Genomic DNA, 12,458 nt, shown 5'->3' on the forward strand with positions numbered 1-12,458 from the left:
AATACAGAATGAGGTGACGATCTTTGTACATATTAGCTTCTATACACAGATAGGAATTAAAGTTCATCCTTGGGGTGGATTTGCTGCCTCTGAGTGTATGTACATTTACAAAAGGCCTTGGTTCTTTAACATTGTGTTGTGCCCTTTTCTGAAATCTTTGCTGACACCTTTTTGTTTGTTAAAACTTTGATTTTGCTAGTCTGTTAAGTGAAAAGTGTTATGACAGTTTTGGTTTGCATTTTCTGCTGTATGTAATTTTTATCTAATGCCATATTTTCCTATTTTCAAATATTACATTTTCTGTGGAATGTCTCAATACCGTTTTCTGTTGAATGATTGTTTTCCTGATGGCTATGTAAGACTTACAGCCTTTTAGACTGTAGTTATATCAGTTTTCTTTTTATGTTTGGCTTGGGTTTGTAAACTTAACCAGTTTGTGATTGGATGGTGTTAATGCTTGTAAGTCATTTTTTCCATTCCAGTATGTTTTCCAAAATCCCATGCTTTGCTATCACGGCTTACGATTTAAAATGTAAATACTGACTGCGCAGCTTTGGTTATGCCGAGTTAGGCAGGAGCATGTGTTACCTCTCATGGATGGTGACTTGATTGTCTCAACAATTGATCCTATCAGTTTTAAGCAAACTCATAAGCTGAGTTCCTGTATTTTGGGGCTTACTTCCCTCCCCTCTAAAATTTGTTTTTATTTTGAGTGAAGTCTTGCTGTTTAGCCTAGGCTGGCTCTCTCCTCCTGATCCTCCTGCCAGCTTCCCATGTGCTGGGATTATAGGGGCATGCCACCAAGTCCACTTGGACCTCTATCTAGCTCACTGTTGCCACTCCCCCTCCCTCTGCTCCCTTCTCTTCTCCCTCCCCGCTCCAGTCTCTCTTTTTAAGATTTAATTTTAGCTGGGCATGGTGCACACACCTTTAATCCCAGAACTCAGGAGGCAGAGGCACATGGCTCTCTGTGAGTCTGAGGACAGCCTGGTCTACATAGAGTGCCAGGGCTGCACAGTGAGACTCTATAGTTTGTGTGTGTGCGCGTGCACGCCTTGTGCATGTGAGTACAGGTGCTTTCTTTCAGAGACATACGTGGAGCCAGAGGTATCAGCTGGCCTGTAGCTGGAGTGGTTGTAAGGCACAGGGGTGTTATGAACCAGGAACTGGACTTGGGTCCTCCGCAGAAGCATGCTCTTCAGCACGGAGCCAGCTCACCAGCCCCCCTTTCTTCGGCCTTGCTTTGTAGTCCTCAGGCCTGTACCCTGTGGCCCTCCTCCGCCCTCCGCCTCGAGAGCCTTGTCATTACCAGTGTTTACCGCCTCACCCATCTCGGATCTGTTTCTTGACTTTCTGGCCTGATGCTCTCCCGATCTCTTCTTGCATTATAATCAGTTGTTCAAAAGTCATTGCTTATACCAGGTATAAGTGGTAGTGCAAGCCTTTAATCCCAGCACTCAGGAGGCAGAGGCAGGTGGATCTTTCTGAGCTTGGGGCCAGCCTGATCTACACAGTGAGTTCCAGGAAAGCCAGGGCTACATAGTAAAAACCTGTCTCAAAAAAAAAAAAAAAAGTCATTGCTTAATAAAATGTTTTGATACTTGTTAGAGTACATAGCCAAGGATGGCCCCCATCTTTGATGGTCTTGAACTTGTCTCCCAGCTTAATGGCAGGCATGTACCCCCATGCCTGGTGGGTAAGTGGCTCAAAGTGTGTTACTGAACATAATAAATATTTGAAAACTGTTATGGTTTAAATTGTCCTCTTTGGGGGATTTGGGGCAATTGTCAATAAAGTACTTGCCATCCAAGCCTATGGACCTGGGTTCTGATCCCAGGACTCACATAAGATACCAAGGAGAGGCAGTATGCTTCGTAACGCCACTGTGGGGGACAGAAGAGGAGCAGAGATTGTAGGGCTTCAACAGCCAGCCAGTCTGGCTGAATCAGCAAGCTCCTGTCTCAGAAAACCAAGTGGGGAGTAATAGGCAGAGACACCTGTGCAGCCCAGGCTGCCCTTGAGCTAAATGATCCTCCTGTTTCATCCTCCTGATTGCTGAGGTTTCAGACATGGGCTATCACAACCAGCTTTAAGTTTTGTCCTTTGGAAAATTTATGTAATTTCTTACTCTAGAACTGAATAACCCTCAGATGGTGACCTCAGAATTCTCCATGGAAGTGGGAGATATCTGGATGGGCATGATTGGCTTGTGGTTGGAGGAAAAACCCTAAAATTTGGTGCATTCTTGCCTGTCTTCATTGTACTGGTTAGTTTTAACTGTCAACTTGATGCTCTTAGAGTCAGCTGCAGGGAGAGTCTTACTGAGGTGTTATTTAGATCAGGTTGGCCTGTGGGTATGTCTGGCAGATTGCTGTGATGGTTAATTGGTATAGAAGGTGCCCACTGTGGGTGGCACCATTCCCTAGGCGGGGCACTGAACTATGTAAAAGTGAAGAAAGCTAGCAAGCAATAGTCCATGCGTTTAGTTTCTGTTTTTGGATGTGGATGTAAGGCTTTAGTTCCTGCCTTGAATCCCCCATAACAATGATGGACTGTAACCTGGAACTGGAAGCCGAATAAACCCTTTTCTCCCCTAAGTTGCTTTTTCTTGGGATATTTTATCACATCCCCTAAAGCCATGCATCGTATTAAACTTTTATATTACCAAAGCAGATTCTATTTAATCCGTGGTATGTATAATAGGAAAGCTGAGTGTTGTGTTCCATTCATGAGCCACTTTCTAGATAGCATATTTTACCAGCTGTATATTATCACATGCTGTGAATAACACATATACTGAGTTGAAAAAACTGAGTCGGGTCAGTATTTCCCTGGTCCTAAGAAAGAAGAGCACACCACTGGCTAGGGATGGAGCTCTGTTAGTAGCTTGCTCGCTTAGGATGCACAAAACCCTGGGTTGATTTTCCCATCACTTCCTAAACCATAGAGTGGTGCACACCTGAACTCCCATCAACCTGGAGATGGGAGGCAAGAGGATCACAAAGGTGGGAAGTGAACTTTTGTGCCCGGAGGTTATCACAAAGATGGGAACATAGCTCAGTGGCAGTGACTGTATGCCAACCTCCCCTAGCCTCAAGAGAAAAGGGTTGGTACGTGTCTATCTTAACTAGCCAGGATCCCGAAGCAGAATCCTCAGTGGAGGGAGAGGCAAGCCTGGGCAAAGACCCTGCCATCAGTTGAGAGATCAACAGCAAGTACACAGATCTTGTCGGCAGTTGAATCCGAATAGTGCCTTACATACTGTCAGTAATGTTTGGGGTTTGGGGGGCTTTTTGCTTGCTTGCTTGCTTGTTTGTTTGTTTGTTTGAGACAGACTCTCAAATCTGCCAGCAGGTCTAGGCCTTGAACTTGCAATTCCTGCCTCAGCCTCTGCAGTCATTCGAAAGCCCACCCCTAGCGACCTAGTAACAGCCGTGGTTCGTCTGTTTTACCCCTTCAGACAGCGTGTTGCTTTGTATGTAGCCCAGGTTGGAACTCAGTAGCTCAGGCTGACCTCAGCTCACAATCTTTCTGCCTCAAACATCTCACGTTGTATTCGACCTGCACATGTGTGCCATGGCACACACATAGACTCTCATGCTCATATCGTGTGCAACATGAATAAATATAGCTAATCAGACATTTGGCAGGTAGAAAGGACTCTGGGATAGAACCAGGCAAGGGAGATTCGCCCAGGAAGACGCATGGTACCTGAGCAGAGGTAACCAGCTATGTGGCAGAGCGTAGATGAGTCAGGACACATCAGACTCGTGGGTGACTGTTTGACTGTTTCAGAGGTCACTTTGGCTCAACGTTCATACCACCCATCACATACAACAAGAAACTAGGGGCTGGAGAGATGGCTCAGAGGTTAAGAATACTGGCTGTTCTTCCAAAGGTCCTGAGTTCAATTCCCAGCAACCACATCGTGGCTCACAACCATCTATAGTGAGATCTGGTACACAGACAGAATGATGTATAAAGAATAAATAAAATAAAATAAAATAAAAAAGAAACTAGAGAAGTCTAGGCACTTCTTGTGCAGCAATCCAAGCATCAGACAAAAGCAGGGTGGCTGTAGATCAGGGCAGAATCTGCCCCAGGATGTTAAGGAAGTCTCCTGTGGCTGGAGTCAAGATGTCCCTCACCTATAGTGACTCCCCAATCAGTCACACACAATGGGGACACAAGAGCCACAGGTGTCCCAAGTGAAACACAATCCACCCCATAGGCAAGCCTTTGCACGTACCTGGCCCTAGGCACGGCTACAGCACGGGCACACGGGCACACACACACACACACACACACACACACACACACACATGCGATCATAATCAGCAGTCGAGGAATCCCTGCTGCCTTCACCTTCCCTACTCTGTCACCAGACACAGACAACAATTCCACAGACCTCTCCATCTCCCTCAGTCACCTGGTGCCCTCCATGCCCTACACAGGCGGGAGCATCCAGACACCTGGCACCAAGGCACCTAAAGAGGCTAAGCAAGTTCTCCCCAAACCCAGGAGGAGCACCTGCCCACTCCTCAGAAGTTCTTGGAGCATAAGTCTGGGCCAAACAGCACAACAGGCACAAACTGTTCCGCTGTTCATCGGAGTCGAGAGGAAAGTCCAGCTGGTAAAAACTCCCTAGAGGAGACTTTGATCAGGCTCCTCTGAACCCTCATTCCTGTTAGACCTCTCCCCTACCCGGTCAACCTGACATTAGCAGAGTCCTCGGTAAGACGCCCTCATTCTGACTCTTAAATTTCGCCTAGGGCTTTACCATCCACTTGCTCTCCTTCATCCTGCTGATTGGCCGTAAGCCCTCAGTTGACTATTAACAATACTTATTTGTTAAGGCCTTATTTGCTTAAGGTCTTCAGTTCGTAGCCCTCCCCCTGCCTCTGCTTCCCAGATGCAGGGAATTGAAGAGGTGAGCCACTGTGCTGGGCGTGCGCGGCGAACGCGACTTAAAAACAAAACCAACAAACAAAACCGTCTGTGTGGGGGAGGGGCACGCCTGCGGCGTTCAGCAGACGACTTGCCGGAATCCAGTCCCGCCTTCCAGCGCGCGTCCCCGGGGGATCGAACTCAGGTTATAGGGCTTGGCGTGAAGCTCCTTAACCCACGTAAACACTGGCCGTTCTAGCCGATCTGGTTCCCTACCTCTGCGCTGTGAAGGTCCAGGGGGCCGCGGGGTGTTCTGGGAAATGTAGTCCGAGGCCTAGAGTCACCCAATCCCCGGGCGGAGATCTGACCCGCGGGGCTGTGGAAGTTGGGGTCCGCGAACGCGAAGCTGGGAGCCCTGCGCCTGAGGTCGGCGCGGCAGCGCTGGAGGAAGCCAGCCTGGCCCCGCGGGTGACGGAGCCCGCAGCGGCAGGCCTGAGCGTGTGAGGGAGAGGCCGTGGGGGCCGCGTGTGCGGCCGGGGAGTTGCACGGCAGAGAGAGCGCGAGGTAAGAAGACGGCGTGAGCGAGAGTCGGGGTCGAGCTGGGCCGCTCTGTCGTGGGCCGAGGGGTCGCGTGTGTGTGTGTGTGTGTGTGTGTGTGTGTGTGTGTGTGTGTACGCAGACATGTATTTGGCCACATCATTAAAGACCCAGGCCCAGGCACGATTGTCACGTGGTGGTTTGTGCCTGTTTTTGAGACAGGCCATAGCTTATGCCGGCATCCGGCTGCATGCGGATCAGATCAGAGTCCAGAAAGAGAGTGAACTGAACAGACTTAACTCAAGCACGAGCCGGTTACCAACCAACCCATGTGTCTGTCAGTGCCAAGCATCAACTGGCCATTCTTTTGAGGCCGGTGTCGCCGGCTTCCCAAGCAGTGGACTACATTTCCCAGGAACCATCCCACCCATGGCTAGTGCAGGTCCAAAGATGGCGAGGGGAACCCTTTGCCTGGCCGAGGAAGAGCAGTATGGAGGTGTCCGCATTGTCCTGAAGTTCCTGAAGCTCTCTTGAACAGATGGGAGCGTTGTATAGCGTGTGGCCGGTGCCCGTGGAAGTAGTGGAGTCTGAAGCCAGGACCTTTAAGTTGATAGCTGTGGTCTAGTCTTGTTGAGGACCGTACAGAGTTTGGACTACATTTCCCAGAGCGCCCTGCGACCAAGCGACTTCCGGGCGGTTCCGACCCAGTTGGCTCCAGGCCTGGATCCCTGGGAAAGTTCTGTGTTTCGCAGCACATAGCGGTTGTCAGTGTGAGGCCTGGAACCACGATGGCCTCTGCAGCCGCGTTCACGGGCGAAGGGCTTTCCTGCGGAGCGCGGGGCTCTGAAGAGGCTGCGGTGGTGTTCCGGGCCGGCAGGGTCGGGGTTGGTACGGGAGCCCCGGGTGGGGCTGGGGGGTGGGGTTCGCACGCTTGGGCCCTGGGTGGCTGCCCTGCCCTGTGTGTGTTCCAGAGAACGGTGGTCACATCCAGAGGACAGTTTAAGTGTGCAGGTACATGATCGTGTGCGCCAGCATGACAGGACAGCGGCGCTGGCGCCACGAAGAATGAGCGTTTGCGTTTAATGCAGGCGTCGTACTTGCTGAAAGTGAGGGTGGGTGAAACGGCAGAAACCCGACTAGGGGATGGAGGGGTAGGGAAAGGGCCCGGGAGAGCTCGGTTGTGAAGAGTACCACTACTTTTGCAGAGGATCTGAATTTGGTTCTCAGCACTGACCTGGGCCACTCACCGCCCAGAACTCCAGCCACACGGATCTCCGGGGCCCGGCACATGCACGGCCCTCACGGGCGGGATTACAAGTGTGTGTCCACTCCTGGTTCCTCGGTAGACCTTTCAAAATTGATGAGCTGAACGTAGTGGTGCAATCTGGAGGCAAGAGACTTGTGATCTCTGTGAGTCTGAGGCTAGTCTGGCCTACTTAGGAAGTTCTGGGTCAGCCAGGGCTTCATCATGAGTCCCTGTCTCAAAAAGAGCTAAAATAAGTTAATTAATTAATTAATTTAAGGATTGAATGGTAGCTTGGCTAGATATACAGTCATTGATTCTCTCGTTGCTTTTTTTCCACCAATATGTTAAAACTCACAATGTGTCGGGATGTAAGAGTCAGGGTTTCTTTTCAGTTGTAGGCGGGTGTTCTTTTTAGCACAGCTGTTCATGTTTTTAAATTTTGAAATAACGTTATTTTATGTGCATGAGCGTTCGCCTGTGTGTATGCGTGCGTACGAAGCGCACGCTGGGCTCCTGAGGAGAGAGCACTGGGTCCCTGGAGCGGGATTTGCGGATGTGTGAGTGCTATCACGTGGGTTCTAGGAAACCAGGGTCTTCTGCAATAGCAACAAGTGCTCCTAACTCCTGAGGCACCTCCGCAGCCCATCCACTCTCTGTTTTTTTTTCCTTTTTAAATCTAATGCTTATATTAACATGTAGATAACATCCGGGTAGTGATGGTCTTTGCGCCGTTTCTCCCACGCCATCGTGCCCATTGGTATCTATTTAGGCAGCTGGTATTGCTGTACACTTGCAGACTCACACTGTGCTTGTTTTGCCATCTTGAATACGAATCCCGCTTACATCTTCATGTCTTCTTTTATCGACTATACTTTTTTCCCCATCTCTTGGTTTTTTGAGACAGGGTTTCTCTGTGTAGCACTGGCTGGCCTCAAACTCAGATATCTGCCTGCCTCACCTCCTTAGTGCTGGGGTTAAAGGTGTGAGCCACCAGTGTCTAGCCCTTTTTGTCTGTCTGTCTGTCTGTCTGTCTATTTAGACACAGGGTCTCACTGTGGAGCCCTGGCTAGCCTCAAATTCACAGGGATTCCCCTGTTGCCGCCTGCTTTTCATATCATTTCTGTTAGAATTGTTCGGGCCACTTCTTACAGAGCGAGACTTTTTCATTGCTGGACTGTCCACACAGTTCTGTTTATTTCTGATTCCTCTCCATGGCTTCAGGAGGAATGCAGGATTAGCACTGTTCTTCCTTCAAACTGTGTAATAATTACTCTAAAGTCCTCCCTCTCTCCTCCTAAAGCGAAGTGTTTCACTTCACAGCTGTTCAGTAGCGGTTCCCAGAGAGCCATCAAGACCTGAAATGAATGTTGTACTGTTTACACAGGCTTCTCATAGCGTCACTGTATCCTTGCTCTGGACAACTTCCTTCTTCCTGCCATTTCCTCCTGAGTGTTAAGATTAAGGGCATTTGCAACTATGTATATACTTTTTTTGCTTGTTGGGTTGTTTTTTTTTTTTTTTTTTTTTTTACATGTATTGGTGTTTTGCCTGGGTATATATAGCATGTGCTTGCAGTGCTCACAGAAAGGGTGCTGATCCCCTGAAACTGGAGTTATAGATGGTTGTGAGCTGCCATGTGGGTGCTGGGAATTGAACCTAGGTCCTTGGAAGAGCAGCCAGTGCTCTTAACTGTTGAGTCATCTCTCCAGCCCCTTCCACACCTCTAGTTAAGTTTAAACCTTATTTTTAAGATGTAGAGTTAAGAGACTGGAGAGATGACCTCTTCAACAACATCTTTAACTCCAGTCCCAGGGATCAGGCCTCCTCGCGGCCTCAGGAAGCAACAGGGACATGTGGACGGGTATTACAGGCAGGCAGAGTACTCGTCGGCATAAGCGAAGACAAAGCTTTTGAAGAGCAGTTGCTGCCCTGGGCGGGGGGCCCGGGGCCCAGGCTGTGGGGCACACACTGTGTCCGAGGGTGGAGGTCGATGGGGACAGTGGACCGTTTCTGCAGATGCCCTGGTCTAAGCTGTGGCTGTGTGTGCCTGTCTCGCTGACTGCAGTGAGCTTCCTTAGGCCTGTTACAGCCCCAGAACTGTCTTCAGTTGTACAGCATGGCCCTTCTTAGGTGCTCTAGATGAAAATGATCCAGGGGCTGCTGGAGTTTGCACACACAGGAGTCTAGGCGGCTCCAGCGGGCTCCACAAGGGAGAATTCATCTCTTTGCAGGCTTCTAACTCCAGCTTTGTAGAGTTTCTGGAAACATTTAGATTAAATCAGAATAACCTTGTCTCATGTCCTGATTTATGGAATGATTATTTCTTTTATTTGATCATTCATTCACTCACTGACTCATTCGTCTGTTGAGACAGGGTTTCTCTGTGCAGCCCTGGCTGTCCTGGACTCGCTCTGTGGACCAGGCTGGCCTTGATTCACCTGCCTCCGCCTCCTGTGCTGAGTGCTGCTGGTGTGCACCACCATCACCTGGCTATGGGATGCTTTTGCCCTAACTAATTAGAATATAGCTTTGTCCTGCTTTGGCTGGGCTTCTCTTGAGTTTTGGTGGGGCAGCATTTTACCATGCTCCCTCTGACCTCCCTCCAAGGAAGAAAATGGTCTGCGGAAAGCCAGGCGTCTCGTGATTCTATTTCCTGTGCTTGGTTTCCTCAGGAGTCGGCTTCAGCAAGATAAGGAGCAAGAAGAAGACTGGCTGCTCACTCTCAGGAGTTTTACATCATGGACCACGTGAGTTTGCATTGTCTCAAAAATATTTATTATGTATACAGTGTTCTGTCTGTATGTACACCTGCAGGCCAGAAGATCTCACTGTAGATGGTTGGGAGCCCCCATGTGGTTGCTGGGAATTGAACTCAGGACCTTTAGGAAGAGCAGCCAGTGCTCTTAACCTGTGAGCCACAGGAACGTTCTTGTCACTTGCTCTGTAACTACACCGGGGGGGGGAGGGGGGTGGTGCTGTGGGGCAGCCCAGGGAGGGCCCTGCATGGCGCTCTTTCCTGATAAAAGCTCCGTCTCTCCCGCACGCAGCCCTGTGTTTTAAGCCTGAAAGCACATCTAGTCAGGAGGAAAGCATCTCTGTATAGGGTGTCACTTTAAACCCATACGTGGAACTACGGTGAAAAGGGACAGAGCCCAAGAGGGCTTTCACTTACTGTGCTACAGCCTGGAGCATTGGCTCAGTCAGGATGAGACTCAGGATGAGTTCAGTTCGGGCTGGTTTTAGCGTATGCCTCTCTCTGATGCACTTTGGGGTTACGGCGGAAACACTGAGTGTGCAGGGACCTGGGGGCAGCATGGGGTCAGCTCATTAACCGTCGCTCACAGGAATAACACATCCTGCCCGGGAAAAACAGCGGTATTTATTTTGGGAATCCATCTCTAAAAAATTCTTTAAATTTAAATGGATGGAAAATTAAACTAAAGTGCCCCCACTAAAAGAACAAACAACAAAATGAACAGTCCATAAGTTCGCAGATTTTCTCGTGTTTTCCATGTATCTGGAGTGAGCAACTTCAAACAGGTGCAGACTGCCAAGGATATCTCCCTCTGGGCTGCCAGCCTCCTATCTTGATGTTCCTTATGAAGCCGATGAGGATGTTGTGACCAAGCAATACTTTGTATTTATTTTTTAATGTGTGTGTATGTGTGTATGCTTATGTGAAGGATATAATGTGTGTAGAACCAGTGGAGGCTGGAAGGGGGTGTCGGATCCCCTGGAGCTATGGGCAGTATGGGTGCCCTAGTAGGGTGCTTGGAACCGAGCTCAGGTCCTCCAGAAGAGCGAGCAGTGAGCACTCAACCCCGGAGCCATGTCTCCAGGTCCGGAGCAGCCATTTTAAGAGCCTGTAGGCTCTCAGCTTGCTTTGTCACACTTAGTCCCATGTCCTTTTCCCCCGTACCACAAACTGCCACCTCGAGTTTTTCCTCATTGTATGTCTCGTTCCCTGCTCTGTCCTCCTGTTTTCCCCCCAGCTAAATCATTTAACTTTTACTGTTAACATTGGGCTTGTCCCCTGGCAGGTGATGACGTTCAGAGATGTGGCTGTCGACTTCTCTCCAGAAGAGTGGAAGTGCCTAACCGTGGAGCAGAGGAGTCTGTACAAAGATGTGATGTTGGAGAATTACAGCCACCTCGTCTCAGTAGGTAAGGCTCACCCCGAGAAATTCCGGGGTTCCTGTTGTTGACCTATTTATTTATTTACTTACTTACTTACTTTTTTTTTTAAACAGGGTTTCTCTGTGTGGCCCTGGCTGTCCTAGACTCACTTTGTAGACCAGGATGGCCTTGAGATCACAGAGATCTGCCTGCCCCTGCCTCCCTGAGTGCTAGGATTTCAGGTGTGCGCCACCACACCCACCTTTCATTATTTTTTTTAAACAAATGCCAGGGGGATTTCTGAGCTGCGTTCCTTCTGGAAAATGGCTTGTGGTTTTTGAAAAAATAGTAGTCATCACTGGGGCAGTCCATATTCATCATCCTCCCAAAATGCTCCATGTTTTTCCTTGCCCTTCCTGTCATTGTCACTCTTCTCTGTAACCAAGGCACCAGACAGGAAATTTGGAGTTCTTGTCTGTGTGGTCACTCTCTGTACTCTTGTCTTCCGTGCAGGACTTTGCATTTATCAGCCGTATACGTTCCCTGTGCTGGAAAAAGAGCAAGATGCCCACGTGGATTTGGGCAGCGAGACAAGAAGATTCTGCCCAGGTGAGTAGAGACGCCGGGGCTGGCATACTGTGTGCTGGCTGCTCAGGGAGTCAGTAGCACCTCTCACACACTGGCCCAGACACCACCACCGCCCAGCCCCCGGCAAATAGCCTCTGGTAAAGGCTGAAGCACGGCAGCCTGGCCCTCATCACCTTCCCTCTGGGTCTGCTCCTAGCTCCGCCATCTTATTTGTCCATCATGTGACAAAAATCGAAGTGCCGTTCTTTCCTTTATGGGATGTCACGGTCAGGATTGTATGAACAAAGTACATCAAATGCCTTCCCAGCTCTTGCTCTTTCTTTACCTTTTTCCATTTATAAGTGTTCCCACTCTGTAGTGGGAACTCATCATTCATTTAGCCACTATTAACCTTTCCCTCCCTTCCGTGTGCCAGCACACACAGGCTTTTTTCTCCTTCCTTGTGTGTTTCTTGAACTCATTAGGGCATTCTTTTCACCCACAGTTTTAGTTTTCTAATTGCGCCTTGACTTACTAGTGCTATGAAAGTATGCAGTGGGAAACCATGTCTTCTTTTCTGCGATAGGAACATCCAAGAAACTTTTGCATAGCAGGTAGGCTGGTGGTTAGAAGTCAGAATAAAAAGTAAACAGGAGGACCCCTCAGGAGGACCCACGTGCACAGAGGTTAAGGCCCGAGAGAGACAACAGCGAGAGCACGGCAGAGACGCACTGGCTTGTCTGTTTCCCTGGGTTTCTCCATTTTCTCTCAGGTTGAGGATGGCCTTTGTCGTTTGTTCAGCACGTTCTCTGCCAGGTGCTTGGTAGGGTGATGTTCTGAGAAAGCAAAATGGCTGTTTGCTCCTTGCTTTCTTCTTCTGAGGTGATACTGCTTCTGAGGATCTGAGTTGAGTCTCTGAAACCCGTGCTGGGAGAAGACTGGCTTCTGGAAGTTGTAGTAGGACTTCCACATGTGCGTGCTGGCAGACACACACACACACACACACACACACACACACACACTGACTTCCAAAAGTCTGCTGTGGCTTGTGCATGCCCACAGACAAACACACACACACACACACACACACACACACACACACACA

At 49.3% G+C, this 12,458-nt stretch overlaps 1 protein-coding gene across 2 annotated transcripts in view; it reads left to right on the top strand.

Moving 5' to 3' along the window:
- Nucleotides 1-5,091: 5,091 nt before the first annotated feature.
- LOC129667371 (zinc finger protein 345-like) overlaps nt 5,092-12,458 on the top strand; it is an 11,828-nt gene continuing 4,461 nt past the window's right edge. Inside the window, exons 1-4 of one of the 2 annotated variants that reach the window (XM_055594990.1) lie at nt 5,092-5,451; nt 9,343-9,417; nt 10,711-10,834; nt 11,300-11,395. In XM_055594990.1, the coding sequence (XP_055450965.1) occupies nt 9,409-9,417; nt 10,711-10,834; nt 11,300-11,395 (229 nt within the window). In that variant the 5' untranslated portion in view covers nt 5,092-5,451; nt 9,343-9,408. Of the gene's footprint in view, nt 5,452-6,091; nt 6,309-9,342; nt 9,418-10,710; nt 10,835-11,299; nt 11,396-12,458 lie in introns of those variants that run through there. The other variant, XM_055594991.1, reaches the window with a different exon arrangement.

The sequence above is a fragment of the Psammomys obesus genome, unplaced genomic scaffold (genome assembly GCF_907164565.1).
Source record: "Psammomys obesus unplaced genomic scaffold, mPsaObe1.curated_primary_1811, whole genome shotgun sequence".
Lineage (NCBI taxonomy): Eukaryota > Metazoa > Chordata > Mammalia > Rodentia > Muridae > Psammomys > Psammomys obesus.